The sequence below is a fragment of the Haliotis cracherodii genome, unplaced genomic scaffold (assembly GCF_022045235.1).
Source record: "Haliotis cracherodii isolate W230 unplaced genomic scaffold, xgHalCrac1.p SCAF_3, whole genome shotgun sequence".
NCBI lineage: Eukaryota > Metazoa > Mollusca > Gastropoda > Lepetellida > Haliotidae > Haliotis > Haliotis cracherodii.
Window position 1 is genome coordinate 54187044 of NW_027266286.1, and position 21598 is coordinate 54208641.

Consider the following 21598-nt stretch of genomic DNA (forward strand, 5'->3'; position numbering starts at 1 on the left):
TTTGATTCTTGTAAAGAGTTGAAATATAGGACTGTTTGTATAATCCGATATTGTTCCTTTTGATTCTTGTAAAGAGTTGAAATAATATAGGAGAGATTGAGACTTTTGACTTGTAAATAGTTAAAATGTCGGACTGTTGGTATAATCTGAGATTGTGCATTTTGACTCTTTATTAATATTTGAAACGTAGGACTGTTGGCATTGAGATTGTGCCCCTTGACTTGTAAATAGTTAAATTTGATATACAGGACTGTTGGTATAATTCATGGACTATGATTTTCAGGGTTTTGTGACAGATAATTGTGTAACAAAGTAAGACTAAGAAACAAATCTGTCATTCAGGTCTTTAAAAGTCATTTAGAAATGATACACATAAGGAAAAGAATGTATGGATGTCAACTTCTTTATTATACTTTACAGTAACGTGTTGGCTTCCATTGTCTATTGCTAATCACCTATCAGCTCCAGTCATCTGTTGGATTCCATTGTCTATTGCTAATCACCTATCAGCTCCAGTCATCTGTTGGCTTCCATTGTCTATTGCTAATCACCTATCAGCTCCAGTCATCTGTTGGCTTCCATTGTCTATTGCTAATCACCTATCAGCTCCAGTCATCTGTTGGATTCCCTAGTTTGTTTCTACCCTTTGTTATTTTCCACCTTTTGTTATCTTATTAATTTTGTTGTCCTTACATGTACATATATATGCTCTCTGCCTCATGGCATTCATTCACATGATGAAGGTTCAACCTGGGGCTGGGAAAAGTCCAAATTTACTACCCGGGTACGCAACCCACTATTACCCGACCCTACCCGGGTACCTGCTGTAGATCTCAAGAGTAGGTACAAAATGTTCAGGTGGAAATTGTTTTACTGGAGCACTGGCAAAAAGTGTTTAAAACGATCTGATCGTTCATACACTGAAATTGACTGAAGCTTTGTCTTTACTCAAACATATAAAAAGCATAAGGAATAAGCATAGTCAGAAAGAAATGTGAACATTAGCAACTTGTACTAGTGTAACCATGGAATTTTATTGTTATTGTCATTAAACCGTGTATCACTTGACTAACCATGGGTCCGGGTAGTCGTGTGGCCATCCGGGTCCTACTCAGGATCCACCCGATCCAAGTACCCGAGCCACCCGTCCCAGCCCGAGAGGAAGCATATACTCATTAACATTATATTCCACATAATAAAGAAGTTGACATCCATATATTCTCTTCCAAATCTATCATTATGTCAGATTCATTCTTGCTGGTACGTTTCTGCTATATTTCAGGAGTTTATGTCAGTGAATTGGTTTTAATGCCATGAAGTAATGCAGTCAAAGCATGGAATGTTATCTCAGTGTAGAGTAGAGACTTAAGTTGTTCATGTGACAGATTTTCATTAGAGGCGCTGAGCCAAAGGACCGCTTTCACCTGGCTCGACCAAAATGGCAGACACACGTAATGGGTTTGGAATCAAGGTTCCTGGTGATTAGGTTTGCACTTACAGTAAACTATGTGTATTAGAAGATGCTTCGAACAAAATGGAGGCACCCAGTCAAGATGATCTGATCAATAATCAAAGTCTATATTGTGATAAAACAGGTCTTACTTAGCGAAGTGCATCAAATCATGTGAGCACCTTCATTAAAAACATGAAAACATTAGGAAAATATCTGTTGATGGCAAGTCGGCGGTGCATAAGCATTGCAAATCCTGTATTCGACTTAAATCTGCATTGGAGTTTGCAAACCAGGTGTCGATTTCGTTATGCGATTTTGATTGGACTATGCATAGACTCGTTAGTCCAGCCAAAATCTAACTCCATAATCCCAGTCTAGTTTGGCAAGGGTGGAAACTGGACTTTTACAGACATTTGACTCCCTGGTCCTGTATGAAGCTAAAGACATTTCAAAGTTTTATGGGACTGTTTTATTTGTATTAAACCATTGAGTTTGCAGGCAAAGTGGGTTTTGAAAGACAGTTAATATGAGCCTAGTTAATCTTAAAGTTTGACATACATATCAAAGTGATCTTCTGGAACTATAGTACACTGAATAAGTTTGTCGTTTTCATGGAATCAAGTTGAAAAGATCTCATGGTGGGTTTTCTAAGCAGAAATAAAATCAATTAAAAAAAAGCTACCACAGGGTCAGGAGCATTGAAGACAATGAATGAGGATTGGATCGTTTCTTAAGTTAATCAAACTGTGCAGTCCTAAAATGACATGTTGAGCAAGTGAACGTGTAGAAAAAGAATCTGTTACAATGTGTCCCCAATACCAGAGGACATTGAAAAAATTCCAGATCCGATTTTGCACTTACATAGAAATTACAACTGATATAAAAGGCCAAAAATGAAAAGATGATAATAAGAACTTGACTCTAGTTTGACTGATGCAAGACAAGTGTTTCCAAACCTCTTCATCGGCCTTTGACACAGGATGTTGATTTGAGTCTCGTGATTGTATACTGTTCATTCTGTGTCGTAAATTCTCTCGTAATCATTTGAAATATATTGATATTTCAGGTTAAATTTCATGTATCTTGTGTTTTTCACCATATGAAAAAATGTTTCATCTTATTAATGAAATTTGACCAAATCTTAAAACTTTCATCAGATAAAGTTGCAGATTACACCCATCAGTATTAGCTGCTTGTCTGATGTTTGAAATGTGATCAATTAATTCTTTTCCAATTATTATAGAGATGAACAAAAAGTGACAGCTGAACACAATACATGTATGTATCTGGAGATGCATTGTCTTCATCTTGCATCTCCTTTGTGATGCAGTGAAGCATTCTGCGGGGCTTCGTTACTTTGTGGCACTGGAAATATGATAAACTGTCAATTTTTATCTTAAGTCAGAAATGTATGTCACTTTAAGTAAGTAAGTGATTCTGTGGCATTTGTTTGGCTAACCAAGCAATTGTTTCACTCGTTTCCATAAACTGAAAAAGATTTAGGCCACGCCTGCTAGCAGACTGCTGTTTCCTGATTGGCTGATAAAAGGGGTTTGGGCGGTGCTTGTGTTGCCTTATTCCACTGAACGATGTCACTGAGTTCATATTGTTGTCTACAGGTTTTTTTTGTGTTAATTGTTAAAATAGCAATCTGTGAAATAATTATTGACTTATTTTATCATAATAATTGACTTCTATATGTGTTTGCGTTTATGGAGTTAAATTGTAAGAACTGGGGTGCACACTTTATGTGCATCTGCTTACTGCTACATGAATATACACAGCGTGCACTTCAGTTTTCATCTTTACGTCCCCATAAACGCAAAACATATTGAAGCCAATTCTGTATTTTAACAACTATTTACAGCTTGAGGTTGGTTTATGAAAATAGATTCTTAATGCAAAAAAATAAAAATCTGCATCATTAGTCTTTGGGATTTTATGTTTAAATGTTTGTCATAACACTCAAGATCACAGGCAAATGCTTAAACATAAATCTCTAAGCCTTTAAAATATTCCCTTTCCTAAGGGTGAATGTTCCAGTGATGCTTCCAAGTGAATGTCAGTGAGCAACACAGATTTACTGTAGATGTGGCAAGATTAGGAGGTATATGTGTCATAATGGGTTGGACTTCAAAATTCAGCCCATAAAGTCCTGTATCACCCTCGCATGGCTCATGTAACACATTTATCATTGTGATGATGAAGGATTTGGTTTCCTTAAATATCAATATATCCAGCAATTCAATATCAATATCGGGTACATATTTTCGAGGTGTAAACATAGTCACTTGTGTGTTATGAGATCATGATGTCCATATAAACTGCCGGTCCAAGGGAGGTATACGCTTGATACTGTATTTGACCATAACATCCTAAATGTTATCAACAATGCAAGCTTTAACACAACTATGATACCGATATGAAATACATCACCATCCAATAACTATTTCTTGTTTGTTTAATTTTTAGACACCATCAAGTGTAGGTGAATACTTTCTTTTGCCTTGCAGTTTAGTGTGGTTTGGGCCAAGTTCTCCAATCTGAATATATCAATATCATAACTCCCATGCTTTAACATAGACATAGTCATAGCGCTAAGATCATCGTAACTCCCATACTAGAACATAGACTTATGATAGTCGTAGCACTAAGATCATCGTAACTCCCATACTTACACATAGACTTACGTCAGTCGTAGCACTAAGATGATTGTAACTCCCATACTTTAACATAGACTTACGACAGTCGTAGCACTAAGATGATTGTAACTCCCATACTAGAACATAGACTTATGGCAGTCTAGCACTAAGATGATTGTAACTCCCATACTAGAACTAGTATGGGAGTGTAGCACTAAGGTGATCGTAACTCCCATACTTTAACATAGACTTATGGCAGTGTAGCACTAAGGTGATCGTAACTCCCATACTTTAACATAGACTTATGGCAGTGTAGCACTAAGGTGATCGTAACTCCCATACTTTAACATAGACTTATGGCAGTGTAGCACTAAGGTGATCATAACTCCCATACTTTAACATAGACTTATGACAGTTGTAGCACTAAGGTGATCGTAACTCCCATACTAGAACATAGACTTACGGCAGTGTAGCACTAAGGTGATCGTAACTCCCATACTTTAACATAGACTTACGGCAGTGTAGCACTAAGGTTATCGTAGTTGTATGAATCTATATTTCTGATGCAGAAAAACGTTTGTTTTCTGTTTTAAAACAATCCCCAGCTGCTGCCTCAATTGATTTACAGCATATTTAAACATCCGGATTGCACATGTGCTGTAATATGTTTGACATCAAACAACCTTTCCTATATAAAATGACTTGTCAGTATCAACTGTTGATGAGATATGTTCTGTTACGTTCATACAAGAATTAATGTACCTAGCATCAGACCTTGTAAGTATTCATAATCTATTACGCACACATATATCAAATTAAGTGCTGAGGGACTGGATGAAGATGATATTTTCATGAGTGGGGCTGCCATCTTTCATGTCACTTGATGAAATATGTTATTTCAAACAAACAGGCAAATGGTTTTTTAATATCATTTTTGTTACTGATCTTCATGATCATACTTGGAAAACAATAGTGTCATTGATGCAGACTGAAGGTTAAATCTGACAGGAAGTGTTATTTCACTCAAGTTAATGATTTTTTTGTTTTCAGATGAATACAGTATTTCATCACTAAAAATATATGTACATGGAGAACTGTTTATTTTTATTGTCAAATCACAATGGCTTCACATCAAATGACGTGACAAGCTGATATTTCAGAGGCACAGGCGTGAATGAAATGTTAACCCAAATATTATATTTTCGGAAGACGAACATGTCACTGAGGCACAGATTGAGTGGCTCCACGGTTAAGTTAAATAATTTCTTATGTGTGATATATTGATTTTATATTTTCAGACAAATATGGTATTTCATTACCAAATACCTTAGAAATATCTTTTTCTCACATGTACTTCCTGGTTACATTATTTAGATGAAGGACGGTGTAAAATCAGATAAATTTTCTCAATTAGCATTTTGTCAAAAAAAGGTTTACAAAAAAAAAAACCAAAAATATTTATGATTCCTGACTACTTTTCTTCAATATATATTCTGAATCATATCCCTTGTGAAAGCTTGTGCACTTATGGTACTCAGACTATTATATGTCATATCTGACATGGAAAAGCAAAAGAATTGCAAATGATTAAATGAACGGTCAATGTAATATGTCATCAGTGTTTTGAATGGTTCATGTAATCAGTTGTCACTGCTGGATGTATGAATCTATGAAAGCTATTGGCTACGTGTAATGAAGTTATTCTGTGGAAGAATGATCCCCAAGAACATAGAAAAACGCAGATATATTATGTCAAAATTCATTTAATGAAACCTTGAATTCTGTGTCCCTTGTTGGCTTGTTACCTTTGTGTGTATTGACAAGGTGCTGCGAATATCCGGGGTAGAATAGGCCTTCAGAGACCCATGCTTGCCGTAAAAAGGCGACTGTACTTGTCGTGAAAGGCGACTAACGGGATCGGGTGGTCAGGTTCGGTGACTTGGTTCATGCATGTCATTGTATCCCAATTTCGTGGATGGATGCACACGATGTCAATCACTGGATTGTCTGGTCCAGACTCAATTATTGACAGACCGCTGTATATATCTGGAATAATGCTGAGTGCGGCATTAAACAACAAACAAAACAAAGACAAGACAAGGTGCTGGAGGTCCCATGGGTTCTATTGTTTAGAGTGATGGTGGTGAAATGGGGCTTAACGTCGCATCCAAGATTATTGCACTTATATAGCGACGTGCATGTACGTGTATGTGTTTGTGTGGCTGCTTTGTACTAGTCCGGACTGATGCTGATTTATAGTGCTAGCTCACTGAGATACCATGCCGCAGTTTAACATGAATACCCCGCTCAGACACAGTATACTGACTCCGAGCCGACCAGTCCTTGTTTTAGCCCCTTAGTGCAGAGCGCCAGACAGGGTCACAACAAGTACCATCTTTTTACATCTTTTAGTATGATGCGGCTGGGGATCGAATCCCAGGTGTTACGCTCTCTGGGCGGACGCTCCGGGCCACTAGACCACGGAGGTGGTTATTGTTTAGATGCCACCACGCAGCGGAAATACCGTATAAACATGTATATAAAATTAATGATTCATCCTGACCAGGCTTGATGACATTGCAAGAGTTGACTGTATCTGCTATTACCTGTTCAAGGCTTACTACTGTGTTTGTGACAGTGCCACCGGTGGGGCAGGATACACTCACCTATTCACAAGTACTGGTAATCATCGCTATTTGATAGTGATTCAAAATCACATGCTTATGGTAAAGACATAATCGTTCAGTGGATTCTGGTTCAAGTAGAGATTTTATTGTCATCATGGAAATGTTTTTGTAGAAATTTTATTTGTCCTATATTGTTACTGTTTGAAGGATATTGAATTACATTTGTCAGCCATTTCATGTTTCATATTAACATTGTTATTTTTACTTTTTTTAAACATAATTCATATTTTTGGTTCATGTGTTCACCAAAAAGTATATGCTCTGACGATATGAATATCCTCCTTGACAACATTATTTAAACATCTGGCTTTTTTATGTATGACAATATTTGACTACTATTTTGTTTCTGAAATTGGATTATGAAATTCATAAATACAGACAAATCAATATCCCTCTATGACAAAGAAGGACATATATCTTGTGGACTTGAAGTGAGGCATTAGAATTCTATTTACTAAAGAAATAAACGATGAGTAGCAGTTGTCTATCGTACAATAAACCACTGCAGGGAGAATAAACCATAAGGGGCGCAGCTTTTGGGTGCAATCGTTCAGCCATTGCATTCATCTACACTGTCCAGCTACATCTGTGGAGAACAACTCACTGGATACTTCCCTCTAAAAAATAACGTCGTCCAATTTATGTCATCAAATTGCGAGCACATATTCGAATTTCCAGAAATGACGTCATGATAGGACAATGGTTTATCGTGAAATAAACCATGCTTCGTTCTTCATTGTTCTTTAGGGGCGGTCGGGTAGCCTAGTTGTTAAAGCGTTCGCTCATCACGCCGAAGACCCGGGGTCGATTCCCGACATGGGTACAATGTGTGAAGCCCATTTCTGCTGTCCCCCGCCGTGATATTGCTGGAATATGGCTAAAAGCGGCGTAAAACCATACCCAATCACTCACTCACTCATTGTTCTTTATGATTTATGGTGTAGCTGTCTTATATGATGGTATAAGGTGGGTTTGAGTCACATACTGATGAGTGTTAAACATGCTGCAATAGGTCCTACCCTATCCTAATTTTGATTGTAAATGAAAGAGATATCTTAGCCCTGAGGCAGCTCCAAAATAGGGTTAGCTATTTGCAGCAGGAACTTTACGACAATCTTAGTGCTAAGATTTGTTTTTTGATTAGTCCCAAGGGTGTCACCTATTATTCAACATAGCCTAGACTGACAATAGTTGAAGTGATAATATTGTGTGCCATGGTATCCTCATGCTGTTATGGATGCTCATACCATCAATCACTGGATTGGCCTGTCTAGAGGGTGACTATACTCAACTGTCTATGTCAAGATGGACATAATTTTTTGTACTTTTAGCTTTGGAATGAGGATCTGCAAAATCTCTAGTCGTTCCATTGTATCAAAACAATTTTACAACAGTGAACATATGAAACTGAAACATAAGAATTTTTAAAAAAATGAAAAAATGATGAAGTGACCGCCTCTTGGGCTGTTAGGGCTCTTTTATTTGATGGTCAGAAATATTTGAAATAATTGTTAACATTCTGTTTTTGTTTTTGTCACTGTTATTTATGTTGTTAGAGAAACTGAATCAAAATTATACAATGAAACATATTTTTGTTACCCACAATTCAGATAGAGCCACAATCAGTTCAAACCCATTCCAAAAATATTTTTCAAATATCATTTATCTGACTACTGACAGTTATTTGGAAACTGTAGTGAACACCAGTTCTCTGTTAGCTTCTTTATGATTAGACGCTTTGGGTCCTCGGTGATCAGTTACATATCTTCCCAGTGGACTGACATCTTGTAAGGTTCTAACTCAGGGTCTGATCCAAACTTTGATGACAAAAGTTCTCCGATTACTGACAGCTGAGAGGCAGGCACACAGAGACTTGTATTGACTGAGTCCTCAGTCAGGCTGCCTGGTGTCAGGTAACCCACGAACCTTTACAACGCTGTCTTTGCAAACGTTTCGAATTACCTGTAAACAGGAGGCTCCAGCAAACACACCTACACCTTACTGTTACACCAGCATGACATGGCCTGGCAGCCATGATTGGCCGGATGAGGTGTAAGGTCATCTGTGATTGGTTGAGGTGTGATATGACTAAGGTGAAGGGGACATCCCTTAGACAGAAGTTGACAGTTATTTGAGACCCGTTCTATTGATTCCGACTCAGAATCCATGCAACATTTCAAAATGCAGTCTCAGGCCAGCCTTTGTTTTGTCAGATCAGATATCCGAACTTTAATAGACTAGCCCCGAAATACACGACACAGGAGTTGTATCATATAAGGTTTCCTGCTTTCATGTTACAGTGTAATTAGGAAAGAATGTTATTTTGTAACCCAGTCGCCAATTTGCTATGACGTTCTGATTCAGTCATTTCTGTGGTGACATTTTCTTAGTCAGTGTTGGGTTACCATCACAAGCTGACTTTGAAGTGAAGATGATCCAAGAGAAAGGTGATTGATGTCACGCTACCATGGTGTATTATATATTTTACCTTCAAGCACAGCAAGGGAGAGAATCCAGTTACACTTCCCATCATGCCTTGCAATACCCCCTTGTCCACAGGCTGCTGTGCTCCTTATCATCCATCGTTCATCTGTAATGCTGATATCCTGGCAACACATCCTGATTCGACAAGACAATAGCTGGCTGAGCGTACTGTTCATGGTCATTCTTGAAAGTTGGATGTATATTGACATCGATGTCATTGTCTTGCCTTTTATATGTTATACTTCATCTTTAGATTTCAAATATCTAGTAAGGCCACAATAAATTAATTATTATACTTTCATTCAATTCACAAATTTTGATCAGGAGTCATTCTATTTTTAATATATTATATTTTTGAAAAAACTGTTCAAGGGAAATGTGTTCATAAACTGTCGACTGATGGCGATTCATTTCTTGACAAGCTTGTTGGTAAGGACACATGTCAAGTACCAGTAAACAACAGGTGTCATGAATTTCTAATTGCAACCAGGTGCTTGTAGATGGTTGTCACATCATGGCTGACAGGATGTGAGGCAAGGTGTTGGAAGAGAGGTGGCCAGGGATGAAAGTCTAAGAATGATTTGTTATAGCCTTAGGATGGAAGAACACATTTGCAAATGATATGTTTTATTTGTTTCTGATGTGAGAGATATCATAATGCAGGAGGGCAATCATTTTTTATGTAAGGAGAAAATAGGGAACAGGAATGATGGGAGGAGAATGTTGGGAACAATAGTGATGTGAGGAGAATGTGGGGAACAATAGCGATGTGAGGAGAATGTGGGGAACAGGAGTGATGTGAGGAGAATGTGGGGAACAGGAGTGATGTGAGGAGAATGTGGGGAACAGGAGTGATGTGAGGAGAATGTGGGGAACAATAGTGATGTGAGGAGAATGTGGGGAACAATAGCGATGTGAGGAGAATGTGGGGAACAGGAATAATGTGAGGAGAATGTGGGGAACAATAGTGATGTGAGGAGAATGTGGGGAACAATAGCGATGTGAGGAGACTGTGGGGAACAATAGTGATGTGAGGAGAATGTGGGGAACAATAGTGATGTGAGGAGAATGTGGGGAACAATAGTGATGTGAGGAGAATGTGGGGAACAGGAGTGATGTGAGGAGAATGTGGGGAACAATAGTGATGTGAGGAGAATGTGGGGAACAATAGTGATGTGAGGAGAATGTGGGGAACAATAGTGATGTGAGGAGAATGTGGGGAACAATAGCGATGTGAGGAGAATGTTGGGAACAATAGTGATGTGAGGAGACTGGGGAACAATAGTGATGTGAGGAGAATGTGGGGAACAATAGCGATGTGAGGAGAATGTTGGGACCAATAGTGATGTGAGGAGAATGCGGGGAACAATAGTGACGTGAGGAGAATGCGGGGAACAATAGTGACGTGAGGACAATGTGGGGAACAGGAGTGATGTGAGGAGAATGTGGGGAACAATAGTGATGTGAGGAGAATGTGGGGAACAATAGTGACGTGAGGAGAATGTGGGGAACAGGAGTGATGTGAGGAGAATGTGGGGAACAATAGTGACGTGAGGAGAATGTGGGGAGCAGGAGTGATGTGATGAGAATGTGGGGAACAATAGTGACGTGAGGAGAATGTGGGGAACAATAGTGATGTGAGGAGAATATGGGGAACAATAGTGATGTGAGGAGAATGTGGGGAACAATAGCGATGTGAGGAGAATGTGGGGAACAGGAGTGATGTGAGGAGAATATGGGGAACAATAGCGATGTGAGGAGACTGTGGGGAACAGGAGTGATGTGAGGAGAATATGGGGAACAGGAGTGATGTGAGGAGAATGTGGGGAACAATAGTGATGTGAGGAGAATGTGGGGAACAGGAGTGATGTGAGGAGACTGTGGGGAACAATAGTGATGTGAGGAGAATGTGGGGACCAATAGCGATGTGAAGAGAATGCGGGGACCATGACTTACATGAAGAGAATGTAGGGAACAAGAATAATATAAGATCCTTCAATAACATTATGTGTAAGTCCATTCAGCTTGTTTAATCTAGCCATCTGATTGCCCAGTCACCAAAACATACAGTTTGACTGGCCGGCCTCTTTGTCCCGGTTTGTACTGCAATTAAAGTTTGATTATAAGTTAATCTAATTGTCACACAAGCAAATATTTCACAGAAAGCATGCTTATGTCACTAGCAGGGTGTGTAGGATTTTACATTCTCATGGTGTGCAATGTCAATCAAGTTGTAAAATACAATATATTATCAATAACAGTGTCGTAATTTAATGGGTTTTGTCAGTGTCAAAGGCCAATGTAGTTCTCTTGTCTTCAGTCTTCATTGAATTAAGATAGTATATCTGACCAAACAATTGAGCGTATTAACACCACACTTTGACGTGCTTCTGCCAAGTCCCACACTAATTTACTGATTGAACACTTTCACTCACTGGTGTCACTCTTTAACTGCCACAGTGCCACACTTTGATCAATTGGTGAAACTTTTTAACTCCCCGGTGCCACACTTTTATCAACTGGTGAAACACTTCAACTGACTGGTGACACACTCTGACTTACTATCTCCACACTTTATCTCACCGGTGGTACATGTCGATCCATTGGTGCCACATTTTGACTAACTGGTGCCCCACTTTGACTTTTTGGCACCACACGCTGGTTAACTAGCTCTACACAGTATATCATTGCCACCATAACTGAGCTCCCTGGCACTCTACATTGACTCATTGGCACCCTTCATTGACTCAATGGCACCCTTCATTGACTCACTGGTACCCTACATTGTCTCACTGGCACCCTTCATTGACTCACTGGCACCCTTCATTGACTCACTGGCACCCTTCATTGACTCACTGGCACCCTACATTGTCTCACTGGCACCCTTCATTGACTCACTGGCACCCTTCATTGACTCACTGGCACCCTTCATTGACTCACTGGCACCCTACATTGTCTCACTGGCACCCTTCATTGACTCACTTGCACCCTTCATTGACTCACTGGCACCCTTCATTGACTCACTGGCACCCTTCATTGACTCACTGGCACCCTTCATTGACTCACTGGCACCCTTCATTGACTCAATGGCACCCTTCATTGTCTCACTGGCACTCTTCATTGTCTCCCTGGCACCCTTCATTGACTCACTGGCACCCTTCATTGTCTCCCTGGCACCCTTCATTGACTCACTGGCACCCTTCATTGACTCACTGGCACCCTACATTGACTCACTGGCACCCTTCATTGACTCAATGGCACCCTTCATTGTCTCACTGGCACCCTTCATTGACTCAATGGCACCCTTCATTGACTCACTGGCATCCTTCATTGACTCACTGGCACCCTACATTGACTCACTGGCACCCTACATTGGTGCCAGTCATGGGCCTTGGATTCACCAGCACCTCACTTTAACTCACTGGCGCCACACTTGGATTCTCTGATGCCACACTTTAATTTATTGGTGCCAGTCATGGGCCTTGGATTCACCAGCACCACACTTTAACTCACTGGTGCCACACATGGATTCTCTGATGCCTCACATGGATTCTCTGATGCCACACTGTGATTTATTGGTGCCAGTCGTGGGCCTTGAATTCACCAGCACCACACTTTAACTCACTGGCGCCACACTTGGATTCTCTGATGCCACACTTTAATTTATTGGTGCCAGTCGTGGGCCTTGAATTCACCAGCACCACACTTTAACTCACTGGCGCCACACTTGGATTCTCTGATGCCACACTTTGATTTATTGGTGCCAGTCATGGGCCTTGAATTCACCAGCACCACACTTTAACTCACTGGCGCCACACTTGGATTCTCTGATGCCACACTTTAATTTATTGGTGCCAGTCGTGGGCCTTGAATTCACCAGCACCACACTTTAACTCACTGGCGCCACACTTGGATTCTCTGATGCCACACTTTAATTTATTGGTGCCAGTTGTGGGCCTTGAATTCACCAGCACCACACTTTAACTCACTGGCGCCACACTTGGATTCTCTGATGCCACACTTTAATTTATTGGTGCCAGTCGTGGGCCTTGAATTCACCAGCACCACACATTAACTCACTGGCGCCACACTTGGATTCTCTGATGCCACACTTTAATTTATTGGTGCCAGTTGTGGGCCTTGAATTCACCAGCACCACACTTTAACTCACTGGCGCCACACATGGATTCTCTGATGGCACACTTTGATTCGTTGGTGCCAGTCGTGGGCCTTGAATTTACCAGCACCACACTTTAACTCACTGGCGCCACACATGGATTCTCTGGTGCCACACTTTGACTCACTGGTGCCATTCTTTATCTGCCTGGCAAAATAACTAATTCAGCTTTGATATATCAGCATGTCATCCATACAGTGTAAAATTCACATGTAAAATCAAGCTGTCAATGAATAAGAAAATTGCAATATTGAAACTTAAAACAGTGTATAATGTAGACCTCAAGGATAGGAATTAATTCTCATTCGATATTGTGTCACGTGGGGTTTATATATAGAAGGAAAACAACTGTAAATCGCATACTATAGCGACACAATGGATACCATACAACTTGACTACTATATTTTGTGCAGCTCTGAAAAACTTTCCCCTGTCTAGACAGTTATATTAGAACTGAACAAACAGCGAAAGTACAGATGTAACATGGAAAGAAAATTGATATTGTGAAAATCTCATCGGTTTGATTATATTTATTTATGGGAGGCAAGACAGACTGCTTCAATTTCTGAGTGTATTATTTATGAAAAAATCTTTTTAGTGTATCTTGAAAAAGATTTTCTTTGTTTGATTCCAGGTATCGTGATTTCCCTATTGTCTGTAGGTTTTCAACTTAACGTGATAAGTACAGTGGAATCTGTCTAACTGACAGATCTCTGTGAATACTGGTCCAATAGTTTTGGACAAGAGGAAGTTTCAAAATGATTTCCTGAATTCTGAGGTTTTTCATTATTAATGGAATTGTGTTTTTGTTGTTTACCTTGATCAAGTTTATGCTCTCCAAGCTGAATGTCAAATTGAACAAATGGCACAGCACATCATCTGTCTGTCACCTTTCATCTTTCAGGGGTTGTCTTTTTGTCTGTCAGCTCTGTATTTGTGATCTGTCCATCTGCCATGTGTTTGTCAGTGACCGGTCTGTCTGTCATCTATCTGTCTGTCTGCTCTGTATTTGTGATCTGTCCATCTGCCATGTGTTTATCAGTGACCGGTCTGTCAGTCATCTATCTGTCTGTCTGCTCTGTATTTGTGATCTGTCCATCTGCCATGTGTTTGTCAGTGACCGGTCTGTCAGTCATCTATCTGTCTGTCAGCTCTGTATTTGTCATCTGTCCATCTGCCATGTGTTTGTCAGTAACCGGTCTGTCAGTCATCTATCTGTCTGTCAGCTCTGTATTTGTCATCTGTCCATCTGCCATGTGTTTGTCAGTAACCGGTCTGTCAGTCATCTATCTGTCTGTCAGCTCTGTATTTGTCATCTGTCCATCTGCCATGTGTTTGTCAGTAACCGGTCTGTCAGTCATCTATCTGTCTGCTCTGTATTTGTGATCTGTCCATCTGCCATGTGTTTGTCAGTAATGGGTCTGTCAGTTATCTATCTGTCTGTCATCAGATTTTCTATTATTTCTCTGTCATCTGTCAGTATGTTGTCTGTACATCTAGCGTCTATTTTTCTGTCAAGCATTTGTCAGTCATTTGTCTGTCATTCTGTATGTGTGTCAATACACTTTCTCTTATGTGTCTGCCTGTCATCTAACTTTCTGCTATTTATCCTTCTGTCCTTGTTCTGTCCATCATCTGGCATGTGTCTTGTCTATCATCAGGCTCTCTAGTCATCTATCTGTCTGTCATTTGTCAGGGTAGTCAGGTAGCCTAGTGGTTAAAGCATCATGCAGTAGACCCGGGTTCGATTCCCGACATGGGTACAATGTGTGAGGCCCATTTCTGGTGTCCCACGCCGTGATATTGCTAGAATATTGCTAAAAGCGGTGTTAAACCATACTCACTCACTCACTCGCTGTCATTTGACTGACTGGGCATGTCAATATCTTGTCAAAGCTGATCATCCTGTATGAGACATCACACTTGACACTGGCCACAGAGTTCCTATACAAGAGTCAGCTTGGGGGCACAATCCAATCCTCACACAGAAATATGAGTTAGAACATAACTAGTAAACTGGCAGAATCTTATACATGTGCCACAAGTTACAATGTTACAATCAAAATATTACAATTTATGCCACGCTGACATCCAGCACCTAGCAGACTATTATACGTACACAGTTAACTGATCATAAGTACATTTAAAAGCCTCACAACTTCCAGTTTGCTGGGGAAATGCTGGTCAAGTCATCGAAGGTGCTGCCATTCTCTATGCAAACCCCTTTGGTTAGTGTTTTGAATCCAAGGTTCACCCGGATATTCATTCTTGGTTTGTCAGTGCAATATCCATACTAGGTTTCACTTATGTAATAACTGTCTCAGAATTGCATTAGTTTGGGTTTACCTACCACACTAAGTGAGTGAGTGAGTGAGTGTGACTGTATCAAACTTACTGATCAATGCAAGCATGTGTCAATGGGTTTGTGAGTGTCCTAAACAATATATTTTTGCCTGTTTCAGGGCTGTCTGACTCCTCATCCCCGTCCTCCTTCATTGTCTGTGCATGGTGCCAAAAGACTGGAATGAAGCTGTTCACACTGAAGAGCTCCACAGGCCTGAAGGCATTCTGCAGTGAAATTTGCTTCACACAGTGTCGAAGAGCATCCTTCAAGAAGAATAAAGTATGTGACTGGTGTAAACATGTGAGACATACAGTGAACTATGTGGACTTTCAGGATGGTGACCAGCAGCTTCAGTTCTGCAGCTCCAAGTGTCTCAATCAGTACAAGATGAATATCTTCTGTAGGGAGACTCAGGAACACCTCAAGCAGATGCAGCAGATAGGGGAAGACAGTGAAGACTCCCCCTCACCAACTATACATGACAAACAGATCCTTATTACTCCAGACTTGTGGCTGTCAAAGAAGCAGGATCAAGCTCGGGGCATTAAGCGGGAAGACAAAGGGGACGATGATGGAGAAGTCAGTGTACGAGGGGAGAAGAACAGCACATTGTCCAAGAGTTTTTTGTCTTCCAGAAAGTTTGAGACGTCATCTGGAGCTGATAGATTTGCCAAAGATCGTGAACGCCTTCGTCGTGCGATAAGAGAGTCAAGGGAGGCTGCAAGGTCATGCAGTCCACCCAGAAGTACAAGACAGTCTTCACCTAAAGCTCCTCTACCAGGGGCTTCAGGCTTTCCTCAGTGGATGCCTCCTCCACATTTGATGGGGGGACTTGCTCCAGGTATGGCATCACTTGGTATGTTCAACCCAATGATGTTTGGTGGACTGTTTGGAAACCCATCAGAAAGACCGCCCCTTCTGACTCCAGATGCAGGGGGCTCTAGCAAACACAGAGACAGAGACAGATCCCAGAGCACATCTGGGGCCCCCTTGTCCTTGTCTTCACCAGAAACATCACCTTCCTCTACCAGTACAACACCAAACCTCCCTAGGGCCACAAGCTCAGCTGCAGAACCCAACATGAGATCTGTCTCATCACATAACCCAGCTCCACCTCTTGGACCAGGGTTACCAAGAGGAAATTTTGGAGCAGGGTTGTTCCCATTTGGAGGTGCTCCTGGGGCACTACCCCCAATGTTCCCAGGTGATCCAGGTATGGGAAATATGTGTCCTCCCTTCTTTAACCCCATTGGTCCAGGTCAGTTACCCCATCCAGGGATGCCACCACCCCCAGCAGGCAATGGTGTTCCTCCTGTCACAGTTATGGTACCTTTTCCAGTTGTTCTTCCTCTTCCAATACCAATACCTGTACCTCTACCTATCTCAATGGAAAAACTCATGAAATTCTTTGCTGAGAAACAAGCAGAAAGCAATGCCCCCTCTCCTGACACAAAGGTTGGTACAAGTGCAGATGAAGTCCGGGATACTGTCTCCCCTCAGTCCTCCACACCCCTTAGTTCCCGAGTGCACTTCCCCAGAGAGAATACACACAGGAGAGTAACTGTGTCCCGAGACTCTGCTTCTAGTGGTTGTATAGACTGTGCATCTTGCAAACAACCAGACCGTCAAAGATCTGAATCAGCTGAACCTGCTATCACACAGAGGAAAGATATTAAACCTTCTTTTATGATCGACTCACACATACTGAAACGGTCTCTTACACCTACCACTGCCAGGACGCTTGATCTGACCAAGAGACCAAAACTAGACCTGAAGAGCAATCAAACAGGTGCAATAGATCTGTCAAAAGACAGCTGTGTGTCCTCGGACTCAGAGGTCATGGGCAAGGAAAACCATCGGGTGTTTACGGTCAAGGATCGGCCGCCTTCAGAGTCCTCAAAGACTGATGCTGAGGACTCGGAGGTGGACACTGGACTGAAGGTGCCGAGGATTCACATTGTCTCCACGGCTGGAGAACCACCCCTTGCTTCACAACAGCTCCCGCTTCCGCCGACTGATCATGCGTATTCTCTACGGCGGAGCCTCATTCTAGACGCACCAAATGTCCCCAAGCAGCAGAAGAACACCTACCAAGAACGACCCTATGTTCGGAGTGTTCCAAGGGACATGATAGAGGCGGCACGTAGACGATGTCTACGGGCTCGTGTCCGAACAAAGTGAACTCAATCACTCAGGCCTAATACCGAGGCCCTTGACGCCAAAACGATAAAAAATGTAATAAGTAGATTTTAAATATGAAATCGAAGAGTCAAGAGTATTTGTTTTAACTGCATTGTTGTGTTGAATTACTTTGTTTATTTTTTCATATCTTTTGGCGTCAAGTACCCATGGCTTTAACTGATACCAACAGTTCCATGCTGCGTATAGGGTGTTACTTTGTTATATTGGTAATCCAATTTTAAAATTACAAAATGTATTAATTTATTATTTGCCAGCATTTAACAAAGTAGTGCTTTACATATATATTTATGTTACACATACATGTTGTGATGTTCCATTCTTGAAATGTCTCGTAACTTTGAAATGTATCTTTGAATTTATTCATGCATTATATATGACTCTAGTCAAAGCTTGTCTGAGCAAGATTAATTTTCTTCCTGTCACATGTGACGGGTATAACTAAACGCACTGAAATTACGCAATAGAGGTTTGAGATCATTTAAGTTTTCTTATAGCTCCAATATGTTGATCTGCATTAATGATTTGTATTAAGGCAATAATTTCAAAAGATGACGTGCAGAACTGACTGATGTATGTCTGGGGGCAGACAGGATTCAGTTCACAACGGAGTCTGTAGTAGATGCATCTATACAGTTTTCCTTGGTAGACAGTAAACAGCTGTGTCATAAATCATCCCCCGTGCCTCATAAATCCACAAAGACGGATTGAAACTTTTTTTTCTGTTTGATTTTAGTTCAATGATAAGTTTTATATTGTTTTCTTTCATGTTTTGGTGCGTCAATATGCAGTGATTGTTTGAACACGCAATGGTATATTTGGTTCGTTATTTGTTTCTCTATAAGTTTTGCGTAGGTTTGGTTTCACATTGTGTATGCTTCCGGTTACACCGGATGTGACTTTTGTGATGAGCACGCAGCTCACAATCCCAGGGTGACCGGATGATTGCTTTGGCCCTTTGGTCAGTACCTATGTAATAAGGGATGTTACCAACTGTACAAGATAACTTTATAACAAACTAGTTTCCTCACTGATCTGCGTTTATGCATTTGCTACGGCTAAATGTGTTGTGCTACTGTGAAGAACCTGGTTCAATTTTATCCTTTTTAGCCAGATCCAAACTTAGACATGGGGTTATGTATAGACATGATTGAGTTCGTGTTTTGAAAATTTGAATTTATCAAGACACGAATATCGTTTTCATCTATTCCGAGTACATAAAGACGCGTATAACAATTTCAAAGAAGTATATTTTTAGAAGATATATATTTATATAACGAAACAGACACTGAGTGTAGTCTAGGCATGCAGAACGGCTTGTTAGTAATGTTTCAGAAATATGGTTGTGGTCTCTTTTCAACACTCAGCTGTCTCCACACATCTCCACGTGAAAACTCCCGTTGATTCGAAAGTAAGTAACAATAAACCGTTTAAGTCGATATGTAACGTTAGGGTCTCTTATGGAACGGCTAATAAGACGTAACAATTCTCAAAGTGAAAACTCCCGTTAATTCGACCGTCAGTAACACAATGAACCGTTTAAATCGATATGTAACGTTAGGGTCTCTTATGGAACCGCTAATAAGAGGTAACAATTCTCAAAGTGAAAACTCCCGTTAATTCGAACGTCAGTAACAGAATAAACCGTTTAAGTCGATATGTAACGTTACAGTCTCTTATCGAACTACTAATAATACGACCTAGGTTATTCTGTCCCCAGGACCAAAAGTTGACGAGATTTCACCGTATGCAAGGCTTAAATATCGAGCGTAATTCACACCTACTGTTCTTGGCCAGAAACATCCTACAGGTCTACACGAATAACTTTCTACATAGCAGCAACCGCAACTACGAGAGCGTTTATTCCAATTTGGAGCAACGGTTTTAATAGGGTTTGAGATGAATGATCATGGTTACACACCCTCGTCATTAATCTTTGAAATACAGTCACCATGGTTCATATTTGCAATTCAAACAATTTCCTCTTTTATCAAATAACGCCCGTATATTTCAGAATTACAAAACAAACAGGGGTGGTCGCATTAGTCAGTTTTCTAATGTCAAATAGTGCAGGGAGGTAATGTTACATTGCAAAGCGCGCGTCCTACGGTATAATTGGAACAAATTGACCTACAAGAGGAGAGCTTTAATAATGAGCCGTTGAGACGATTGGGTCTTGTCCTTATGATAACATCAGACAGTCGCCTCGCAGGGAATATCCGATTTCATTGAAAAAGGTTAAAGGCTACCGGTGATAGCCATTTTTATGTACTTTGTTTCACCTATCTAAATACTCCCTGGAACCGCTGTAACATAAGACCCTTCCATATTGGAAACCGGATCTCTTAACCGGACCAGCTCTGATCCAAGTGCTTTATAACCCGACAACGTCCGGTTCAGGTGGTGTTCTGTCTGTGGGAGCCAAGGATTAAAATGTTGAGGGTGGGGATGGGTGGTTGTGTGGGGTTTCTATCCATTTAAAAGTAATATGAACGTATTAAGTATTTATACAGTTTCAAGCTTGTCTGTGTGTAATTCAAATACCTTAGCTTGGATAGTTGTATTTTTTATTCGTATGGCAGCTATTTTAATGATAGGGCTGATTAAAATTTCAAGGAAACGTGAGGTGTGTAGAATATTGAGCAAGCAATACTCAATCAGCATGTCGTTTTACAATAATAATGGTGATACAATATTGGGCTAGACATTTTATTGCCCTGGCGTTTAGGTCTGTGTTCGTTCAAAACAAATTGCCAGCTGACTTTGGGTGGAACCAAGACAGCTATTTCAATTTACATTCGCATACTACCGGGTACCCATTCATCAATGGATGAACAGACACCGAATCTAACGAGTTTACTTGTCAATAAGGCACACACGTCCTTCAACCTGTGTGAATTATTGATGCATTTTCAGATCAAAATTGTTTCGCCCAAACTGATGATATGCAGTAGAATTTGCAAAGTTGCTGATGCAGCTAAAAGCAATATATCTTTATTCTCGAGCCCGACTACTGGTTATCTAGAAAGTATTGCTCCCTTAACTTCGACCTAGTAGGAGTTGTGTAGAAACATCTGCTCACCTTGCTGTGGGTAGCAAGATCTCGTGATATCTCTCTCGGTTCTATATGTGATATATATGTGATATACGCGTACCTAAGTACAGTTACAATGCTTTTTTTCAATCTTGATACTTTCAGCTAGGCTATCGCAGAAGGATATAGTATGTGGAGCCATTTGACATCATATTAAACGTGTGATGAATGATGTTTAGGCAAATTATATAAAGAATAATGTCCTCTGCAAACTTTCCTCGTGTTATGTGGCAGATCCTAAGACACTAAAATGTCGTTGTCATGGATCGACTTTGACCCTTCATTGTGAGAAACGCCACGAGTGAAAAATGCAAAATCACATTTAAACTTGTATCTTGTAAGTGTCTTTGCACTTTGATGATTAACATTCTAAAAAACATATGTCGAATTACTATTAAATTCATCCCGATGTATCATTTATACGCGCGTTTTTAACCTTTCCTGTGTATGTTTCATTTACAAAGAAGGAAACTAGCTGAGGGGTGATAATATAGCTCTTATGACTTTTAGGAGAATCT

General features: G+C 40.5%; 1 protein-coding gene across 2 annotated transcripts in view; it reads left to right on the forward strand.

Annotated features, from left to right (window-relative positions):
• Window positions 1-20784, forward strand: part of LOC139474284 (sine oculis-binding protein homolog) — an 87565-nt gene extending 66781 nt beyond the window's left edge. For both annotated transcript variants that reach the window (XM_071257232.1, XM_071257234.1), the window contains exon 4: window positions 15906-20784. In XM_071257232.1, coding sequence (XP_071113333.1) covers window positions 15906-17968 — 2063 coding nt within the window. In that variant the 3' untranslated portion in view covers window positions 17969-20784. The remainder of the gene's footprint in view (window positions 1-15905) is intronic.
• The last annotated feature ends 814 nt before the right edge of the window (window positions 20785-21598 follow it).